Below are 21,672 nucleotides of genomic sequence, written 5' to 3' on the forward strand. Positions count from 1 at the left end.
ACTCAATAAAGTATCTCATAATGAGTGAATCACAATCATTTATTTAAAAAGCCCCTTGTTGTTAGCATATGAAACAGAATGACTAATGTATACATACCTGTCACGAATGCCACAGATGTCAAACTGGAGCTTGCTGTAGTTTCCCAGCAGGCCTTGCTGCACCTGGTAGAAGTTGACTGGCTGGTTGTTAAGGATAACAGACCGCATGCAGCCTTGATAGGCCAGCGTCGGATTCCGACAACCCTGATTGGTTAACACTGATGGGCAACCTGTTGAAAAGATATAATAATGATGTAGTAGTGTAACAAATGTAAATAGAATCGTATAAAAGAAAAACGTCTCTTTAGTAGTTTAAGTTAAATGCAAAGCTTTATCTTCTCACTGACTATATTTTGGCTTTATAAAGCTAGCTATAATAAGTGTGGTATTTTTTAATAGTTCTGTAGAATTAGCTCAGAACACAGCCTGATATCATCTGCTAAGAACAAGGTAAATCTCTTGTAAATCACTTGATAATCCATAGTAACACATGAATGATAAAGTACCAAAGAAGTGGAGATTGTGATTTCAGCCCACACATTTTATTTACATATTGATTGCATTATATTATGATAAGTTAATGCTTTTAAATGTAAAACTACACTAGCACCCTACCGCCAATTAGCACGCTCTTCCCAGGCTGTGCGATCTCCTTCAGCTGCATGGTGGATGGAGGCTCGTCGTCCACCGAGAGGGAAACTTGGAAACCTCCCACGCTAATGGACACCGTGTGCCACTGCCCGTCACTCAGAGCCTGACCTGGCAGAGGAAGACACAGAGCGATGTTACGCCTCAAACGCCGTGCATTAATCAGGGCGAATGATTGACAGATCTGGGGTTTGTGCGCTGGAGCTCAACGAGTTAATCTGCATATGTCAACCCAGCAGAGAATCTACTATTCCCCTTGAGAGGGACGTGCAGAGATTCAGTTTTACCGTCTGCGATGGCAGCTTGCCAGACAGCCGCATCCAAAATTCAGTCGGCATACAGGTGTGCCTGCCAAAGAGTGTTTTACAACTAAAAATCCTGTTTGAATTCTCGGTAAATGCTTTTGGGGTGAACATGTGCACGCGGGATTGGATTTTGTTCATGTTGTTGTATTTAGGAGACGCACATGCGAAGACAAGCACGCAACCTTGTATATTAATCCCTTGTAGGGACTCCCCCTTTCACGTCTGTTGTTCTTAATATAAGCTAATTATAATTAGACTAAATGCGCATTTGTTTTTAAAGAGATTTGCATTGATAAAACAACCATTGAGAGGTAGAAAATTTCAACAATAATAAAATAATTACTTATAATAACAATATTATAACAATATTCTATTTTATTGTTAATTATAATCCAATTTTTAATTAAGTTTATTTTTCTCATACACACAGACCTGCCAAAGAGTGTTGCGTTTACCTTTATGTAGTGTTCTGTTTATATAGTTAGCCCCGCCTAGTTAATTCTCACTGGTCCACAATCCCACTCCAAAAAAGAGAGCAACAGGTAAGTTCTGAAAGTAAAATCTCCCTTCATTTTCTCCATAGGAAAACGATTACTGACATACCTTACAGAAGCTTACTTTGACCTATGAGGTTATTAACCAATGGTATTTGCTTTTGTTGAAAAAAATCAATTGGTCAACAAGCAACTGGGAACAACATCAACTCAGCCACGAAGTGGTAGAACACTTAAAAATCACAGAGCGGGGTCAGCACATGCTGAGGCAAACAGTGTGCAGAAGTCGGCAACTTTCTGCAGAATCAGTAACTGTAGATCTTCAAACTTTGTGTGGCCCTCAGATTAGCTCAAGATCAGTGTGTAGAGAACTTCATGGAATGGGTTTCTATGGCCGAGCAGCTGCATCCAAGCCTTACATCACCAGGTGCAATGCAAAGCGTTGGATGCAGTGGTGTAAAGCACGCCACAACTGGACTCTGGGTAGTGGAGACATGTTCTCTGGAGGGACGAATCACACTTCTCTGTCTGGCAATGCAATGGCTGAGTCTGGTTTTGGCAGCTGCCAGGAGAACGGTACTTGCCTGACTGCATTGTGTCAAATGTATAGTTTGGTGAAGGGGGGGTTATGGTGTGGGTTGTTTTTCAGGGGTTGGTCCCTTAATTTCAGTCAAAGAAACTCTTAATGTTTCAACATACCAAGGCATTTAGGACAGTTTCATGCTCCCAAATTTGTGTGGTGTAATTTATTAAATTAGAACATGCCTGCTATTTTAAAGAGTTTCTCCTAAATCACCAAGTTAGGAGCTATTTTAAGCCTAAAGACATTTTGTGAATATGGCTCCTGAAATGTTCTGATTAGCTGAAACTTTCTTTTTATATATATGGGAACATTTTTTAGGTTACACTTTATTTCGATAGTCCACTTTAGTGTAGTTGCAAAAAGTAACTTGACGACTACATGTCAACTAACTCTCATTAGAGTATTAGTAGACTGTCAAGTTAGATTTCGGGTTAGTAGAATATGTTAACCTGTAGTTGCAAAGGTACTTATAGTTGGCCGGATGTCTAAAGTGGACCACTGAAATAAATTCTTATTTAGTTTAGGCTGCGGGATGCATGCTTAGGAAACCGGAAACTACACCTTTTGGAAGATGTTGAATAAAGTATTTAATGATGACTGAATAAATAAATTATATAAATTAATAATAATAAATAGTTAATAATAATAGTATAACATTTTTTGTGATTTTAACTACAACATTATTTAGTGTTTTCTGAACCAGTGCATATAGATGGCAACCGGAAGGTTATAGGTTCAAATCCCACAAGTTGAGCTCCAGAAAGAGACACATTTACACAAATAGACATCTCACCGATGACTATGTCAGAGCTTTGAAGTGCTGATCTGTGGTGCGTGAGTCTAAGCTGTCCATGAACGAGAAGCAAAAGCAGTCTCTCTGACTCTCGCGTCAGCCATGCGGACAGTAACATCCCTTCCCGGTTCCACGTTCGGAACTGAAAGGCCAGCGACAGCGTTTCCGCTGCAGCGTCCAACGGAAGTGACAAAAAACTGCTGCTGGAACTCAGGAAGGTGGCGGAGACCAGTTGAGGATCTGAGCAGGTAAAAGTCACGTTCCCCTGAAACGACAGGACATGGGATGGATGGTTAGTTTTTTTTTAATCTGAGAAAAAAAATCAGCATATGGTTGTGCAAGAGTATTTTTGGGTGAACAATTCCTCTATGGACAAGTGTAGTAAATATTTCAGTGTTTACACAAAAACAAACAATTCCCCTCAAATCTAAACACGAACCCATGCAGAAATATGTTCCTTTCCTTCTTTGACAGGTTTTGCCCGAAGGCAGGCAGACGGAGCGACAGGGGAATAAACAGCAAGTCAAATGTCAGGAGTTCGAAGACTGCAGATCTCCACGGAAACAGAATAGGGGTCTGTTTTTAGACCAACAGTCCAATGGCACTGGACTATATAGTGGACTATGCATTGATCCGTCTTCCTGTGTGGTCTCAGACAGCAAACCACAACAGGGCTGGCTCCAGACTGTCGGGCTGTCACACGGGGAACCGTTCGAGGAAAAAGAACGTGTTTGGATTCTTTAAGTAACAAGGTGACAAAGGGCTAACAAAACACAATCCAATAAAACCCCAAACACCACAGAAACACCTCAAGCCTTTGGTGATACCCTTGGCTCCATCTAGAAGGAAATACATTAGATTAAACCCAGCAGGAAAAAAAGTAAAAGAAAAGGTAAAATAAATACTATATATATATATATATTTTTTTTATATATATATATATATATATATACATACACACACACACGCACGCACGCACACACACACACACACACACACACACACACACACACACACACACACACACACACACACACACACACACACACACACACACACACACACACACACACACACACACACACACACACACACACACACACACACACACACACAGACACACACACAAATTGAATGGAAAAATGTAGGCTGAAATTAAAACTACATAGTCTTCAATATGCAATATACATTGACTGAAAGCTATTGTACATACTCTATTCAAGAGCAGTGAGTGATTTTTAACATTTTTTTAGATGTTTTATTTACATAATTTTAGAGGTGAGCTGTCCCTTTAAGGACCAGTGTTCACGATCACTGCGCTGCTAAGACTTCCTCGCATCTCAAATACAAACGCGCGGTTTTACTATCACTTTATAACCAAATGTGTTTGTATATGTTAACTTTTTGTGTATTTGACAGTATTAGCGCAGTTAGACTACTAATACCAGTAATCACGTGTGTTTGACAGCATGTAAAACGCAAATGAAAAGTTTAACCGGCAAGGCTTGTCTATGTTTAAAACGCGGCTAAACACTCCCTAACTTTAGTGCATATGACTGGATATTTGCTCATTTCAGTGCGTACACTCACAGTCACACTCAAAAAGAGGCCAAATAAACTGAGAGGAATATTTCAAACTAAGAGAAATAGAAATAATTAATTAAATGCTAAACCGGAAGAAGAAAAAAAAACGCAATTTACAAGCGCGTATTGAACCGTCAGTACCGAACGGTTCAATATTATATTGAGTATTGTGACATCCCTAATATATTAGTAGTCAGTGTTGGGCAGCTTAACTACGTTTTTCAGTAGCGTGGTGGTAGCGTCGTTGTTTTCTCAATCAAATAGCTTTTCAGTAGCGAAGCTCTTTTGTTGATCAAGTAGTGCGGTAGCATCCACACAAGCTAACGTTACATTTTCCCAAGCATTTCTGAAGATCAAGTTCAAATTGGAAACACAACTCATAAGTATACTTCACTTTCTACGTTCCTTTCTGCCTCGCGCAGACGCGCACAGATGCGCGCGAGCGAGCCTATGGGCCTTTTGGGCCTTTCACACCGAACGCGGCAACGGCGCCGCTGCGCTAAGAAATCCATTCATTTCAAAGGCTTGCGCCGCGCAAGGACGGTTTGTTGCTGCGCCGACCAAAGCGCACGCGCAGCGGAGCGCACCCTTGATGAGCTTGCGCGCATGCCACGGTCAAAGTTCAAAATATTTTAACTTTTGCCGCTGCGCTCTGTGACGATTACTCGCGCGGCCAATAGAAACGGTACATCGAAACGAGCACGTTCAAAATGGATGAACATCTTGTACTGTGCGTGTCGGAATTTCCGAAACTGTATATTACAAGTTTGCGGTCATATAGGGACATCGGGAGAAAAGCTGTGTCATGGAGACACATCTCAATTCAAGTTGGCATGCCAGGTGTGTTTTAAGGTAGCTTGTAGGTAGGCGAATAAGGTTTTTAAAATTGTAAAAAAAAATTATCAAGATATAATTGATTTTGAAACCATTTTTTAGCTTTACTTAAGTTAACAATGAGATTATTTTGAGAAATTGTATTCAGTATTGTTCTGGATCTAGTCATGATCTTTTGCAGTGCATAAATAATTGGAAGTTTTGAAAAGTTTTGAAAACTCCGCCTACTTTGCGCTGGACAGTGAAGCGCATCTGAAGGGCTGCGCTGAACCCCGCGGCAAGCGCAGCGCGTTCCGCGTTCGGTGTGAAAGGCCCATTTGGCAGTAAGCGCGTAAAGACGGGATAGGCTAGATCTAGTTGACGTTTTTTTCCCCCGAGCGCTCAATTCGCTGTTGCACGTGCATCGTCCGCGTGGTGACAAAAGAGAAACTGCAAAGATTTTAAAATCTATTGTGTCTCTTGAATAAACACCTCTTGTTAAAAGTATCGAGGTCAAGCCTGGTCACCTCTTGATATGAATGAATAAATTAAACTTGTTTGTGTGGGAGATATATCACACACACACACACACACACACACACACACACACACACACACACACACACACACACACACACACACACACACACACACACACACACACACACACACACACACACACACACACACTTAGGCTACATGTTTGTTTGTTTTTTTGCCATGTTGGTACTGTTTGGATCAGGTCTTTTTAATTATTTTGCTACTGTACTTTCTGACTGTTTTTTTTTTTTTGAGTTTGAAGTTGAGTTGAAATTATTGAAATTAACTTACAGTTTGTCCTGCAAAAGTGCTCACGTCTAAATTGAGCATAAATGTAAACACACAGGTGCATATGCATTTCATACAGATGAACGTAGACACACACACTCTCAACACCTGGTTTTGTTAATATCATATGGATTGATTTCGGACAGTTTTTGAATAACTGAAAAAGTATGCATGTCTATATGCTTGACTTTTATTGATCACTGAGATAGCATTGATATGAATGAAGTTGGTTCAATATAATATTAAATAAATAAAAGTAGCTTAGATGTAGTAAACTCCTGTTGTCAAGTTGCTGTAGCTTAGCTTGCTACATTTCCCAGGGGGGTAGCTTTAGTGTAGTGAAGCTTAATTTAATGTAGAGTAACTGGTAGCTTAGCTCACTACATTTTCCAAGTAGCTTGCCCAACACTGTTAGTAGTATTTGAAAATAGAATTAGTATGTCCCAAATCATAGTATGTAGAAAACTGTATTCCAAAGATACCCGGAGGGTCTGATGTTTCCAGTCAGAATTCGATGTATGGATGGACACCATAGACTGTAAAAAAAATATGTAGTGTCTGTGATATCACCCATAGGATTCTGAAGAGCCGATTTAAAGAGTAAAGTAGAGATGAGCTGGCCGCTGCCATCTTGGCAGTACGTCATTGCGTGTCAAACCTGGATAGCAAAAAAAATCACCTCCCTCACAGTTGTCAGGAAGGGCAAAATTAGCCGTATAGACCAAAGTCACAGTTTGTACCAGGCTGTAAACATTTTTTTTTTTCTGCTGTAAAGTTGGGCATTTTAACATTCTGCTCACTTCTGGAGCCTGTCCCTAGTGGCCAGTCAAGGAATTGCAGTTTAAGTTACTTCCGTATTGGCTTTTTTTGGGTCAAAACTCCCTGGTCAAATCAAAATGATTAAGATACATTTAAATATAACACGCACACACATATATAATATATATATATATATTACACACTTTTTGACCCTAGTAATCCCAGACAGAGCATTCCACATATGCTCTAAAATCCCACTATGATCGTGCTAGTCGCTCAAGAGACACCATGCCTCATTGCCTGGCCCTAATTGGGCTCCAAAGGCCCCTTAGGAGCCTGTATATTTGCCTCACTGAAAACTTACTGCATAATTGAGAGAGAGCCAGAGAGAGAGAGCGGAGGTGTCCGCTGTGAAATTCTCAGAGGGTGGTACAGACTAAGTGGGACTCGGTCCTCTCCGTCATTAGTACCAGAGTCTTGCTGAACTCCCTCCCGGTCCATTAAAGGATGCAATATCCAGCATGTGGGCCAGATTAATGGCTGGAGTGATTAGCTGTGCTCTGGTGTAGTCCACTGCACTGATGTGACATGATATGACAGCGGACGACAAGCCATTACACATAATCACAGTGGGGAAACGGACGCTAACAATACCAGAACAGAAGAATAGGGTCTTGCAAAAGTTCCTTGATTTAGAGGACTGTGATTCCTTGAGCCTGTGAACTGGGAAAATATGAAACAATAAAACAGGACTGGATTTATATTCCGGTGCTGCATCATAAAAAAACCCTCCAAAAAACAAATAATATATTTGAGTCTAAATAGTCATATTCAAACAGCTACTTAAAAAGTGTGTGTGTGTGTGTGTGTGTGTGTGCTTGTGTCTTTCTGTCTGTCATCTGTCTGTCACCTGTCTGTTGCTTGTCTCTGTGCCTGTCTGTATGTCTATCTGTCTGTCTCTCATGTCACCTGTCTGTCTGTTGTCTTTCGCATGTCTGTCTGTCTGTCTGTCACCTGTCTGCCTGTTTTTCTACCTATCACATGTCGCCTGTCTGTCTGTCACCTGTTGGTCACCTGTCTGTCTGTTGTCTGTCTATCTGCCTGTTGCCTGTCTTTTGGTCTTTCTGTTGGCTGTCTGTCATCTGACGCCTGTTTGTCGCAAGTCGCCTGTCTGCCAGTCTGTTGCATGTCTGTCTGTCTTTCTTTCTATCTCGTGCAGCCTGTCTGTTGCCTGTCTCTCGGTGTGTCCGTTGTCTTTCTGTCGCATGTCGCCCATCTGTCTGTCTGTCTGTCTGTCTGTCTGTCATCTGTCTGTTGTCTATTGCATGTCTGTCTGTCTGTCTTTCTATTGCATGTCTGTCTGTCTGTCGCATGTAGGCTGTTTGTCTGTTTGTCTATACACATAACATAACTAGTTCCATTTCTATCTATATCTAGTCCCATATATATATTTATATGCATATTTATCTATTTATATCTATCTGGATCTATCGATAGAACTTTAGAACTCTATCTAGTTCCATTTCTATGTATATTTATCTATATCTATTTAGTTCCATTTCTATGTATATTTATCTATATCTATCTAGTTCCATATCTATGTATATTTATCTATATCTATTTAGTTTAATTTCTATGTATATTTATCTATATCTATTTAGTTCAATTTCTATGCATATTTATCTATATCTATCTAGTTCCATTTCTATGTATATTTATCTATATCTATCTAGTTCCATATCTATAGTTATATATGCCTAGTTCTATACTGATGTATATTTATCTATATCTATGCCTAGTACCTTGTCTATGTAAATGAATCTATATTCTTATCTCTATCATCTAATTCCATATTTTCCATATCTGTCTGCTGTCTCTGTCTTAACTAGCAATTATATATTGTATATTTATAGCAAATATCTCAATACAACCAGAACATAATTAAATAACACAGACATTCGAACATCACGGTTGCAGTGTAGCCAGATGAAGAAGTAGAAATGTGTCATTACACAAAGCCATCCATCTCATTAAAACCCCTCCTTCAATTCAAAATGACTGTAATTTAGTCCCCAGACCTTTCGGGAGGTACGATTTTATGAGGTATTTCGTCAGCGGATCATTTATGAGGCATAATCCAAGGCCTGAGTCGCTCTTAGAGACTGATTGCCCACCTTGTAAAAGATATTTTAATGACACGGCTCTCAGCGCTGAGGGAATAATGTGGACAAAACCACAATTCATTCTCTTAAAAAGCTCCCTTGCGGTGCCATAGTATACTGGCGACGGCTCAAAAAAAATCAGAACGGCTCCATTTTGCTCCCTGCTGCCCAGATCCACAGAGAACTACGCCAGCATTGAGATGCATTTCTGCAAAAATGCAGGTGAAAACTAATGGGAATGAAAATATAAATCAATCTCGCTATAAACACTGTTTGTGCCCCAACTATGAAAATTCATCACGATCCACAAACTTGGCTGCAGAAAGTTCTGGCACATCTCCACGCTGGTGCTATTAGGGAGAAATCACTAAATACTCGGGTCAAGAACCATTCGTTATGTATAGGATGGGTTGGGAGTGCTAATTCATCAAGACCTGTGGTGATTTTTCCTGTTTTATAGCTTTTCATGTTCCTGACAACAGAAATAACAAATGCATAGGATTGTCAATAATATATGTACAAGATAAACATCCTCACCACACTGTAGATCTGAGGTTTGCGTCGCTTGGCGAGGTCGATGATGTTGACCCCATTGTAGTAGAGGTTCTCCAAACATCCATGGAAGTTTTTCCGCAGGAACGTGCCTGGTTTTCCAGGAAGAGGGATGCCTCCAAAACTGAGCTTTGTGAAATGAATGAAAAACAACAGCAATGGAGAGGTTTTACAACACAGCGAGAAATGCGTCCAATCATTAGTCAAGTGGTTTGCCGCTTGAGGTGTTCTTGCTCTTCCCCCAATCAAAATTACATGATTATGTTAATCATGTTAAGAATTTTTAAACCTCAATCTTTAAATTTTTAAACTTTTTTTTTTACAGATTACAGGTAGTCAAGCAAAATTGTGGAGCATTTTATGTACTGTTCTGAGGCAAATAAAAAATAAAAATAAAGTGTTACAAAAAAAATAATAAATAAAACAACAATAATAAATGGTTACCAAATAAAAATAAAATAATAAAAAAAAAAAAAAAGTGTTATACAATAAAGTGTAAAGTGTTACAAATAAAACACTTTTACAAATACAAGTAAAGTGTTACAAAATAAAGTCAAATAAAATAAAAAAATAGTTACCAAAACCAAAACAAAACAAAACAAAAAAAGAACAAAACAAAACACTAAATACAATTACAAAATAGTTACCAAATAAAAGTATTACATATTTTTTTCTTTGCTTGTATAGCATATTTCATGCGCTTCAAAGTGCAATAAACTATGTAAACTGCAAAAAAATAAACACTATTATTGTTTTATTATACTTTACTCGCATAGCAAATTGCATAATTGGGGGGGGGGGGATTGACTGCAATGGTTAAATTTTAACATGATTAATTATTAATACTACATGAATACATTAATTCTAGATCTGTGCATTAATAAATGTATTTAAAACTAATAAATTAAACATTTCATTTATTATAAATTGATTCTAGGTTCCATTCCATTTGACATAAATCTGTAGTTCAGGACAACTCATAAATATTTTTTGTCCATTTTCCATCTATATATCTATACTTTGTCTATTTTCCTAGAAGAGAGTGTAAATATAAAAGACGCAAATATCTGCTAAAAGTAAGGTGACCTCAAAACTAAAAGCAGCCATGATGAGGGTCTTTGATAAAAGTTACTTTTGGGTCTACTAAGCATACTTTACAGAAATGTAATAAAACAAGTAATCGAAAGCATTCTCACCTCATAATCGACTTCCAGCGAGTCATCCAGCCCACCCGTCCTCACGTGTTTGGTTAGCCTGTCAATGGTGAAATTGATCTGTTTGTTGAATCGCTCGATCAGAACGGAGTGCCAGTGCTGGTCGTCTAGAAGACTACCCATAAACACAGAGACATGGCCGCTGCTGGGGTGCGTCTTAGCGTCGTCTGGATAGAGAAGACAGAGAGAGGAAAAATAAATCATGTCTTTTAGTGAGAAGTTTACTAGCAACACACTTTACATCTTTTATCTTTTGTCAAATCAACTTAGATTTTTTAATTTCTATTCATTAATTAAATCAATCTCCTTTGTCATATTAACGAACATTTTTCATTTCAATGAACAAAAAATTAAGGCAACTAGTTTAAGTTAACTTTTTTAAAGTTAAACCAACAATATTTTTTTGCAGTGTACACACTGTAAAATTATTTTAAAAACAAGTTACCTTGTTGCCTTAACATTTTGAGTTCATTAAAATTATTATTTTTTTGTTAATTCAATGAACATTTTTGAGAATTGACAACCTTTATTCAAATATTATTAAAAGATTTTGTAAGCATATTGGGTAATTGTTAGCCTAGAAATCTAGACGCACCCTAGCGGCAGCAAATCTAATCTGCCGCGAGTGTTGTCTAGCAACTCTCAATACACTTTGGAGCTGTAAACACCTAACTCTTGCCGGGCCAATCACATCGTGTATAGAGTCGGTGGGCGGCCATAAAGACGACGGCCGAGTTCCGTTTGCGTTCTTCTAGTAAACAGAAACTGGCAGACGGTGGTCTTTCAAATCAGCTTTGACCGCGACTCTGGAAGACTTGGAGTTAAGCTTTTCTCTGAGAAAAGAACGGCACTGAATTCATTCTTAAAAAGGGAAGATGTGTTCGGAGTTTTGCCGACCGGATACGGCGAATGTTTAATCAGTTGCATTGCTATACAGGAAACGCACTCCGCCTGGTCAGTTATTTTAGCATTATTTTTATATGCTTTTTAATATATTTTTTATATTTCTATTTAGCTTTAATTTACTTTTATTTTAGTTTTAACTTTTATTTTAATACTTCAGCTTATTTTCAGTCAGGGAAAGGTTTTTTCATGTTTTTCATCGAATATTTAAATTTGATTTCAGCTTTTTTTCAGCTAATGAAAAAGTAATAGTTTTAGTTTTAAGGTATGTTTATACGACAACAATGTACCAAACATTACATCAAATCACCTTTTGTAAAAGTTTTGTGTACGGAGGACAATGTTGTCAAACGTATCTGAGAAAATGACAAAAAACGCTGCATGATTCATGCCAGGACAGTAGATGGCGCTTTATGTAAAAATGCTCTTCATTTATTATTTTTTTAATTTTTCCATTTAGCTTTATTTTTAGTCCATCCAGTACTTAATTAAATTATTTTATTTCAGTCAGGCAAGTTTTCTTTGTGTTTTTCATTTAATATTTAAAGGCGACAATATTGTCAAACGGACTCGTGAAAACGATTAAAAGCACTGCCTTCTGTTGCCAGGCCAGAAGATGGCGATTTAGCTTTGTACAGGAACACTATGCACCTATAGACTGAACACATAATACGCATGCCCATAATGTCCCGTTTTCACAAATTAGTGTTTTCTTAGATTACACATAGACGAAAACTGCATCGTTTTCAAAAACTCGCACTTTGAAACCCGATTTCAGAAGTATGGGTTTTCACGCCCCCAAAATAATGTTGCGATGTAAACGAATGGCCAAAACGCAAACATTTCATCAGTTGCTAATTTTACAGCTTCTTTATAATGCGCAAACCTAATAAAGAAAATTATCAAACAATCTCTTTTTCAGCACATATTCTCAAATCGAGCCATAAATAGCTAGGGAAAGGTGTGCCGTGTGCCGTCTCCTCTGTTTGATCCTTCTGAACTTCCTGGAAAGAAACCTGCTGTACTGATGATAAAAGAGCAGAAAAGAACAGAGTATCCTGACAAAGTGAGAGAAGCCTGTCAGGAACATGTTTGGCTTATATTTCACCGCAAAATCAAAAGAGAGATGGAAGAAATTATATTTTGCATAAAGAAAATGGAGCCTATTTTTAGCATCATTATTTTTATTTTTTGCGTTTGTGATATTAATTGCATGATAGTTAAGCAAATCTTCCTTCCAAGGTGACAGTGATGGAATAAAAGGCATGAAAATTTGGTAATCTCTAAAGATAGATAGATAGATAGATAGATAGATAGATAGATAGATAGATAGATAGATAGATAGATAGATAGATAGATAGATAGATAGATAGATAGATAGATAGATAGATAGATAGATAGATAGATAGATAGATAGATAGATAGATAGATAGATAGATAGATAGATAGATAGATAGATAGATATAGTCTCACAAAGCAAAAGTTCTTAACAGTCCTAAATATGTGATTAATTTTCTGTATGCAAAATATAATCTCTTCTGATTTTTGAGCGAAACATGACATGAAGCAGACACATTTGAGTGAGATTCACCTGTGAAGGTGACAAAATACAGCATCTGAAATTAGTTTTGAGAGCTTTTAGGTGGAGGGTGAATGCAAATGTAACACTAAAACATTGTCTTGATAAACGGCATCAACAATCTCGGCTTGGTATACTTAGCAATCAGAGCTCGCCGCCGCTCTCAGCATAACATACAGCTCATTTCATCTGAATGCTGGTGCTAATTGAACATGAGGCTCAGAAAGCTCTGGGACTCTACACTAGACCACTCTTTGTGACAGCTTCATACACTTATATGTGATTACGCCGCAGATTTGCCCTCTTAATCAAATCTTTGTTTCACAACTGCCTCTCACATGATTACGATAAGATGCCACGATTGTGCCTGTGAACACTTCCTCTTGCCGCAAAGATAGAGAACTCTACAAAACCCATTGATGTGGAATAACCTAAACGCATGTGAATCTCTTGCAAAGAATTTTGTGTCTTTTACTCCACATCTATTACCTTTAAGGTTAAGTTTTACACTTAAATGTTGTTTTGCATTATTTGCATACTAACTTTCAGAAATGATAAAACGTAAAGAATGATTACCATTGATATGGTGCATGACAATAACTGAGGGTTTTAAACTCCCAAGTAAGTACATTTGTAAAATTAATATTAAAATTAAAATTGTATACAAATTCCTGCTGTATCGCCTCCTGTGGCAGCACTGAGAATGCAACACGTGTTACAATTCAGAACACAAATCAATCTCAAATCAAACATTTGCATCCACATGTTTCAAGGAATATGTTTCAGAGCTCCTATACTTGAGTTTTGAGTTTAAAAGGCTAGAGACCTATCACTCACCCAGATTGATATGCAGGGCCAGTCGGCCCTTATGCAGCTCTAGCGTTATGTAATCGCCCCTTTGTCCCTCTCCATGCACAAGGACCCCGTCTGCACGTTGGCTCTTAAATCGGAGCGAGATGACGTCTTTCACCGTGCTGGTGGACTTCTGATTAAACCGGTACAGCAAAGAGCTCCTGCCATTGAAGTCTGCAACATCCGACTCTAAGAAATGGAAAGGGTAAAAATTAATCTGCAATTTGAGTCTGGTCATAAGTACCAAGAAAGATAAATGTGGCAAATGTACCTTATACTTAGACCTTATACAAAACAAAGCAAATGCAAAAGCAAAAACAAAGCAAATAAAAACTAAAATAAATAAATAAAATCTAAGCAAAACAAACACAAAAGCAAGGCAAAACTAAAAAGTAAAAAAAAAGTAAAAAGGCTATGTAAAAACAAAATGCAAAGCAAAAACAAAAACAAAAAGCAAAGCAAAAGTAAAGCAAAAAGCAAAGCAAACCAAAGGAAAAAACAAAGCAAAGCAAAAAACTAAGTAAAAAAGCTAAGCAAAAACAAAAGTCAAAGCAAAAAGCAAAAACAAAAGTCAAAGCAAAAGCAAAAGCAAAAGTCAAAGCAGAGCAAAGGAAAAGCAAAAGCAAAGCAAAGGAAAAGCAAAGCAAAGCAAAGGAAAAGCAAAGCAAAGCAAAGCAAAGCAAAGCAAAGGAAAAGCAAAGCAAAGCAAAGCAAAGCAAAGGAAAGCAAAGCAAAGCAAAACAAATGCAAAAGCAAAAGCAAAAGCAAAAGCAAAAGCAAAAGCAAAAGCAAAGCAAAAGTAAAGCAAAGCAAAGCAAAGCAAAGCAAAGCAAAGCAAAGCAAAGCAAATCAAATCAAAAAACAAAAACAAAAACAAAGCAAAAACAAGTCAAATCAAAAAGTCAAAGCAAAAGCAAAAAAATTAAAAACAAAAATCAAAGCAAAACAAACACAAAAGTCAAAGCAAAAACAAAAACAAAAAGCAAAAACAAAAGTCAAAGCAAAAACAAAAACAAAAGTCAAAGCAAAAACAAAAAGCAAAAACAAAAGTCAAAAAATCTAAGCAAAACAAACACAAAAGCAAAAACAAAAATCAAAAACAAAAATCAAAGCAAAAACAAAAGACAAAGCCAAGCAAAAGCAAAGCACAAGGAAAGCATAAAAAGCAAAAGCAAAACAAAAACAAAAAAAGCAAGCAAGTCAAATAAAATAAAATAAAATCAATAAAAAAAAAACTAAAACTAAAAACAAAATGCAAAACAATAAACATCATAATTGAGCTTGGATGAGCTTGAGCTTTAAGTGTTTTTTATTTTGTTTTATTTTGTATATAAATAATTTGCAATGTGTCACTCATTAATTTTTTTTTTTTTAAATGTATTTCTTAAAAACGTTGGCCAGAATTTAAAGAAAAATGAAGCCTGTCTCAAAACAACCCTTCAGAACAGATTCTACCCTGGGCGGGAAATGGCAGAAATGTGAATTTTGACCCGGGCTCAGAGGTCAGACATTAAATTTTTGCTTTCTTTCTCCAACTCTCCTCGCCGGATGCTGGAGTGCGAGAGACTGAAGCTAACTAGCCATGACAAGCAAAGCCATGCAAAGAGCTCGGAGCCGTCTGCTGAATATAGAACTAACACAGGCCCAGGAACATCAGCAAGCGCAATGAGGCTGAGTTAGATAAAGTGAGGAGATCAGACCAGAAAGTGTTCGGTTTTCGTCTTTTTGCCGTCTTGATGGAGGCACAATGCATGTCAAGATGGAACGATAAAGAAATGTATCTCAAAGTCTTTTAATCTTAGATGCACAGCAATAATCAAATAAGCATAGGCGTTACATAAACAATGACCTTGAGAACCGAGAGGATAGAAAGAAGTTCTGCCAGGTTTAGCAGGAAAAAAAATGCATATTGTATAATCCTTCCTGAGGGGAAAGAACAAAAACAATGAAGTTCAAACTCTCGACTGCATCTGAAGCCAGACGGCACGCTAAACACAGCAAGGCGGTTGAATAATGTATTATTTAGGATTGTAGATAAAATAAAATGCAGAAATAAAATATAAATATTAGGTGGAAAGAGAAACTAAACAAAAATTAGATTTTTGAAATTAAGTTTTTGGAGTTGATTTTTGAAGTTGAAGAAATAAATAATCTTAAACTGAACAAAAACTTAAATAAATGTAAATTAAACCTGTTTATCTTTTATAATAAAAAATGAGTAATTAATAAAAATGACAACAGCAGATGACAGAACAATAAAAAAATGACTTCAAAATGTTAAATGCAATATTATAATAGTAGGAGATTAGTTCACTTCAAAATGAAAATTTCCTGATAATTTACTCACCAACATCTCATCCGATCTTTTTTTTATTCAGTCGAAAATAAATTATGTTTTTTGAGGTAAACATTCCAGGACTTTCCTCTATATAATGTATTTCAATGGCAACCAACGGGTTAAAGGTAGCCTGACGTGGTCATACTCAATTCTAGTCAGAATATGAGTCTGAAACTGCTCCATTGGGCTGTGATTATGAGGCGTGTTTCAACTGAACCAGGAAAGACATCAATTGGATAGACCTACAACCAATCCGAGCAACGAAGCGACGCATTGTCAAATGTCAACAGAGCTCAACTGCACTGTGTTGCCAAGTCCGCGTTTTTTTTCCGCCGGTTGTTTTCTATGTCCGCGGGTTGAAGCGACTATTATGTGATATATAGACCAATGAGTGCGAATTTTAGCAGGCAACCTTGCCAAAATAACACACATTTTACCCCCCAAACGCCATTTTTCCCCCGGAAAACCCCCCGAGAAGCTATTGTTTAGGGCTAGTAGTTGGCGGGTTTTATTGTAAAAACTTGGCAACCCTGTCTGCACGCGCGCTGAAATCAGCCTGGAATACACGATCTTTGCCGGTGTTGTAAAAAAATAAAATAATTTAATGATACACAGAGTACTTACCCAACATGATCATCATTTCTGAGAGAAATTGTGAAGGTGAACGCATATACAAACAAGCTCTCCGTTTAGGATTTGAACAAATATAATCCAAGCACTTTTGATGACGTGCATGATTACGTTACTGTTTATCATCTGTCCGTCATCGTCTAAAGCCCGCCCTGATGATTTCATTGGTCCGAACAGTTTCTGTTCGGGGATAATTACTCCTCTATGGAGCAAGGCCAGACCAAACTGCCGACCTAAAAAATGTGTGGGCGGGGCTAAGTTCGGCTGACATCCAGGCTAGGTTAAAGGCTCAAATCAATGCAGTTTCAGGGCTTCAGAGGCTCTGCACGATCCCAGCTGAGGAATAGGGACTTATCTGTCTTTTGTTATAATTTTGCAGATTCTGCAAGGGCCGTGTAAACTTCTGAGCGTGACTGTATTCCACAAACTATATTCCCCTTAGAACTTAAATTGTAGGAAAATTGAGCATATTCTGTGTGGGCCTACTTACTGCTTAAAGACACACATGCAAAGTCAAAATTAGACCTCACTTTATCTGTTGGTCTCTTGGTGGCATCAACACAGCAGTGCTCCATTGTGAATTAATGACTGAACAGGGACACGCACACACACACACTTAGAAAGCGTAGAACTCTTGCTACACACTCCCCATATCAGACCCACACACACACATAAACAGTTTATACCACGAAGCCGCGGCCTTAAATTGCAGTTAGCAGCAGAGGCGCTTGACAGATTTAAAACTAATTGACTTCAGGAGCATCCGGGAGTGCATGAATAAGGCCAACGCACCGCTGAGGATGTCCGGCTTATTCTCCAGAAGAGAAATATGAACGGAGGGAGACCAGGCACTGTCCTGAACGCGTGCTTTCCCTGAGACAGCTCTTTTTCTCTTGAAGTCTCAGACATGTTTTAATTCACTTCGCCCCGCGTTTGACGCCAAGTGACCTGTTCATAATGCGGGGAATTCTCTCTACCATTTATTTACTTGAACATATAGAGAGACGCGCGACACGATCGGCATTGCCGCGTCTCTCCTTCGCGTGCGTCGGCAGCTCGTTGACTCTTGATGTGACGTGCTGTGAAAGTGTAGTCATACTAGGTGTATAAGACATTCTTCTTTCTAGTTATACTACAAAGTATCTTGACTTATCCAAGCATTATAATGGCAGCGAATGGCAGGCCAAAATTTGAATACCAAAAAAGTGCATCCAACCATTATAAAAGTGCTGCACACAGCTCCAGGGCATTAATAAGGGCAAATCTGAAGCAAATCGACACGCTATAAAGTAAAATATCTAGCTTTCTGGAGACCATCTTCCATATTCAACTTCCAAAGAAAGTGTAGCGTCTCTCGCAGTTCAAAATGCTTACGCAGCTTCAGATGTCATCATCGCGGAAGTTGCACTTTTTTCTTAAGTTGAATACGGAAGGTGGTCCGCCAGAAGCAAAATATTTTACATTATTATGTATATAATATGGATATTTTTCTTACAAAACCCCATCGATTCGCTTCAGAAGGCCTTTATTAACCCCCGGAACTGTGTGGAGCACTTTTCTAATGGATGGATGCACTTTTTTGGGATTCAAATTTTGGCCTGCCATTCACTACCATTATAATACTATAAAAAAGAGCCAGGACTTAAAAAAAAAAAAAAAAAAACTCTGATTGTATTCGTCTGAATGAAGAATGTCATTTACATTTAGGATGGCCTGAGGGTGAGTAAATCATGGGGTAATATTCCTTCTTGGCTGAACTATCCCTTTAATGATGACCCATTACATTTTAACATATCTCTTTGATTTGATGTGATAAAACTACAGCTTGTTTATAACCACTTTTTGTTTCGTTTTGTTTGTTCATAATTAAATATTCTATGCAATTATGTGGGTTAATTGCGCATTTAAGTTAAATAATGACATGGATAATAACAGACAAAGCATATCAAAGAGTCGTGTTAAAGAGATTCATCTGAAAGAAAACTTTTTTAATCATTATACAGGCCAAATAATAGGTATTAAGATACCATTATTTTATTTGAAAGGATTTTCTAATGAAAATACTATTCATTAAAATGTAAGTTAAAAATAATTATGTATTCAAAGCATTACTTTTGTGGATTTTAGGGTTCCTAGGAAACTTCAGTTAACCCCTTGTTAATGGGCTGTTGGGATTTATACAATGTTAGCATTGGTCATGGCATGGTCCTGGTCAAGACAATCTCCTAAACTCCAAACTGAATGTCAGAATGGGAAAGAAAGGTGATTTAGCAATTTTGAGCGTGGCATGGTTGTTGGTGCCAGACGGGCCGGTCTGAGTATTTCACAATCTGCTCAGTTACTGGGATTTGCACGCACAACCATTTCTAGGGTTTACAAAGAATGGTGTGAAAAGAGAAAAAAATCCAGAATGCGGCAGTCCTGTGGGCAAAAATGCCTTGTTGATGCTAGAGGTCAGAGGAGAATGGGCCGACTGATTCAAGCTGATAGAAGAGCAACTTTGACTGAAATAACCACTCATTACAACCAAGGTATGGAGCAAAGCATTCGTAAAGCCACAGCATGCACAACATTGAGGCGGATGGGCTACAACAGCAGATGACCCCAACAGGTACCACTCATCTCCACTACAAATATGAAAAAGAGGCTACAATTTGCACAAGTTCACCAAAATTGGACAATTGAAGACTGGAAAAATGTTGCCTGGTCTGATGAGTCTCGTTTTCTGTTGAGACATTCAGCTGGTAGAGTCAGAATTTGGCGTAAACAAAATGAGAACATGGATCCATCATGTTTTGTTACCACTGTGCAGGCTGGTGGTGGTGGTGTAATGGTGTGGGGGATGTTTTCTTGGCACACTTTAGGCCACTTAGTGGCAATTGGGCATATCGTTTAAATGCCATGGCCTACCTGAGCATTGTTTCTGACCATGTCCATTCCTTTATAACCACCATGTACCCATCCTCTGATGGCTATTTCCAACAGGATAATGCACCATGTCACAAAGCTTGAATCATTTCAAATTTATTTCTTGAACATGACAATGAGTTCACTGTACTAAAATGGCCCCCACAGTCACCAAATCTCAACCCAATAGAGCATCTTTGGGATGTGGTGGAACGGGGGCTTCGTGCCCTGGATGTGCATCCCACAAATCTCCATCAACTGCAAGATGCTATCCTATCAATATGGGCCAACATTTCTAAAGAATGCTTTCAGCACCTTGTTGAATCAATGCCTGTGTTCCTAATAATCCTTTAGGTGAGTGTATATGATCATTGATAAGTGATGTATTTGAAAAATATCGAAAAATTAGGAAGGCATATATTTATTCTTCATTCTTTTTGACAAACAGTATGAATGTACAGTATGTACTGTGTTTTCTCCATTTTTAAAATGCAGTGTTTATTATCATGGAGGTAGAATCCACAGCTTACTACTCATGAACACTTTTAAATAAGCTACTCTTTTACTCTTACTCAAGTAGTTTTTAGACAGGCTCTTTTTACTCCACTCCCACTGGATGTTTTAGAAGATAATGGTACTTTTACTTTGTCCAGTACTCTTTCCAGCCCTGTTCATATGCCCTTTGTACTAACATTGAGCACCATCATGTGAAGCCATTGTATGTTCAGCGCCTACTAGCGCTGGGCTAATTATAAACGTAATTACCGAGCACTAATTCACTGCCTGATTCATTCACGGCTCCTTTGGAATGCAAGTGTGCCACCGCCGCTAATGCTAGCGCTAACCTGCCAGCCGCCTGACTTTGAGAAGCCACTAGCGTCTCTGTTATCAAACCCTATTACTGAAATACTGTGTGGTCAGCACCCACTTATCATGTTTGATCAAGGCGGTAAACCGAGTCCCCCCCAGCGGTGTCACATTCTGCCCTATCTCACAAAATTAACGTTTAGAAAATAAACATGGCGGTGATAGGGCGCCGAGTCAAGCTTTGAATTGACAATCGGTGCAGCCAGTGCGCAGACTGCAAATACAAAGCACCTGAGGAGAGACTGAGAGAAAGGAACAATGAGGGAGTGAGAGGAAGGGGGAAAAGGGAGAGGAAACGAGCACTAGCAAGGCTGCGTTATAAATATTTCAAGCGCAAGACGTGTTGTGCTGGCTACCCTTGAGGTAACCGATTGATTGTTACTCTGCACTTTGATACCCAGGGAAGGCAAGTCTAAACCAACTCAACCTGACTGCAGTAAAACAGCGTTACAGTGATCTAGCTAATGCTAAAAACAGACTAGTTGAACTTTTGAAACCACAGCTTGCTTGCTTTTTCGTCCTTTCTTCCTTCAGGCCATATCAGTACATTTGCGTGTACAAAGCGTGCAAACGTTTTTTAGTTTAGAATTACAGGGACAGTGCACATTAATAAACTTTTATGTAAATGTGCCAGTTTAGCCAACTTGGCTAACTTTCAACTGTATATCAACAGTATAATATCAGAATTGTCAGTCGGGAACTCAGGTTTTTCCTCAAGTTGGGAGCGTGACAATTAAATAAAAATCATTGCAGACATGGAAAAGCTAATTGCTAGTAAGCTTAGCTAAGTTTTAATTGTAAGTTTGCATTTAAAACTTAATA

General features: G+C 38.2%; 1 protein-coding gene across 1 annotated transcript in view; it reads right to left on the minus strand.

Moving 5' to 3' along the window:
• cntnap5b (contactin associated protein family member 5b) overlaps positions 1-21,672 on the minus strand; it is an 86,754-nt gene that overhangs the window by 39,144 nt on the left and 25,938 nt on the right. Inside the window, exons 5-10 of the mRNA XM_067415734.1 lie at positions 14,094-14,297; positions 10,757-10,941; positions 9,546-9,689; positions 2,863-3,127; positions 655-798; positions 98-269 (exon numbers count right to left, since the gene is read on the minus strand). Coding sequence (XP_067271835.1) covers positions 98-269; positions 655-798; positions 2,863-3,127; positions 9,546-9,689; positions 10,757-10,941; positions 14,094-14,297 — 1,114 coding nt within the window. The remainder of the gene's footprint in view (positions 1-97; positions 270-654; positions 799-2,862; positions 3,128-9,545; positions 9,690-10,756; positions 10,942-14,093; positions 14,298-21,672) is intronic.

This window comes from Pseudorasbora parva, chromosome 14 (genome assembly GCF_024679245.1).
Source record: "Pseudorasbora parva isolate DD20220531a chromosome 14, ASM2467924v1, whole genome shotgun sequence".
NCBI lineage: Eukaryota > Metazoa > Chordata > Actinopteri > Cypriniformes > Gobionidae > Pseudorasbora > Pseudorasbora parva.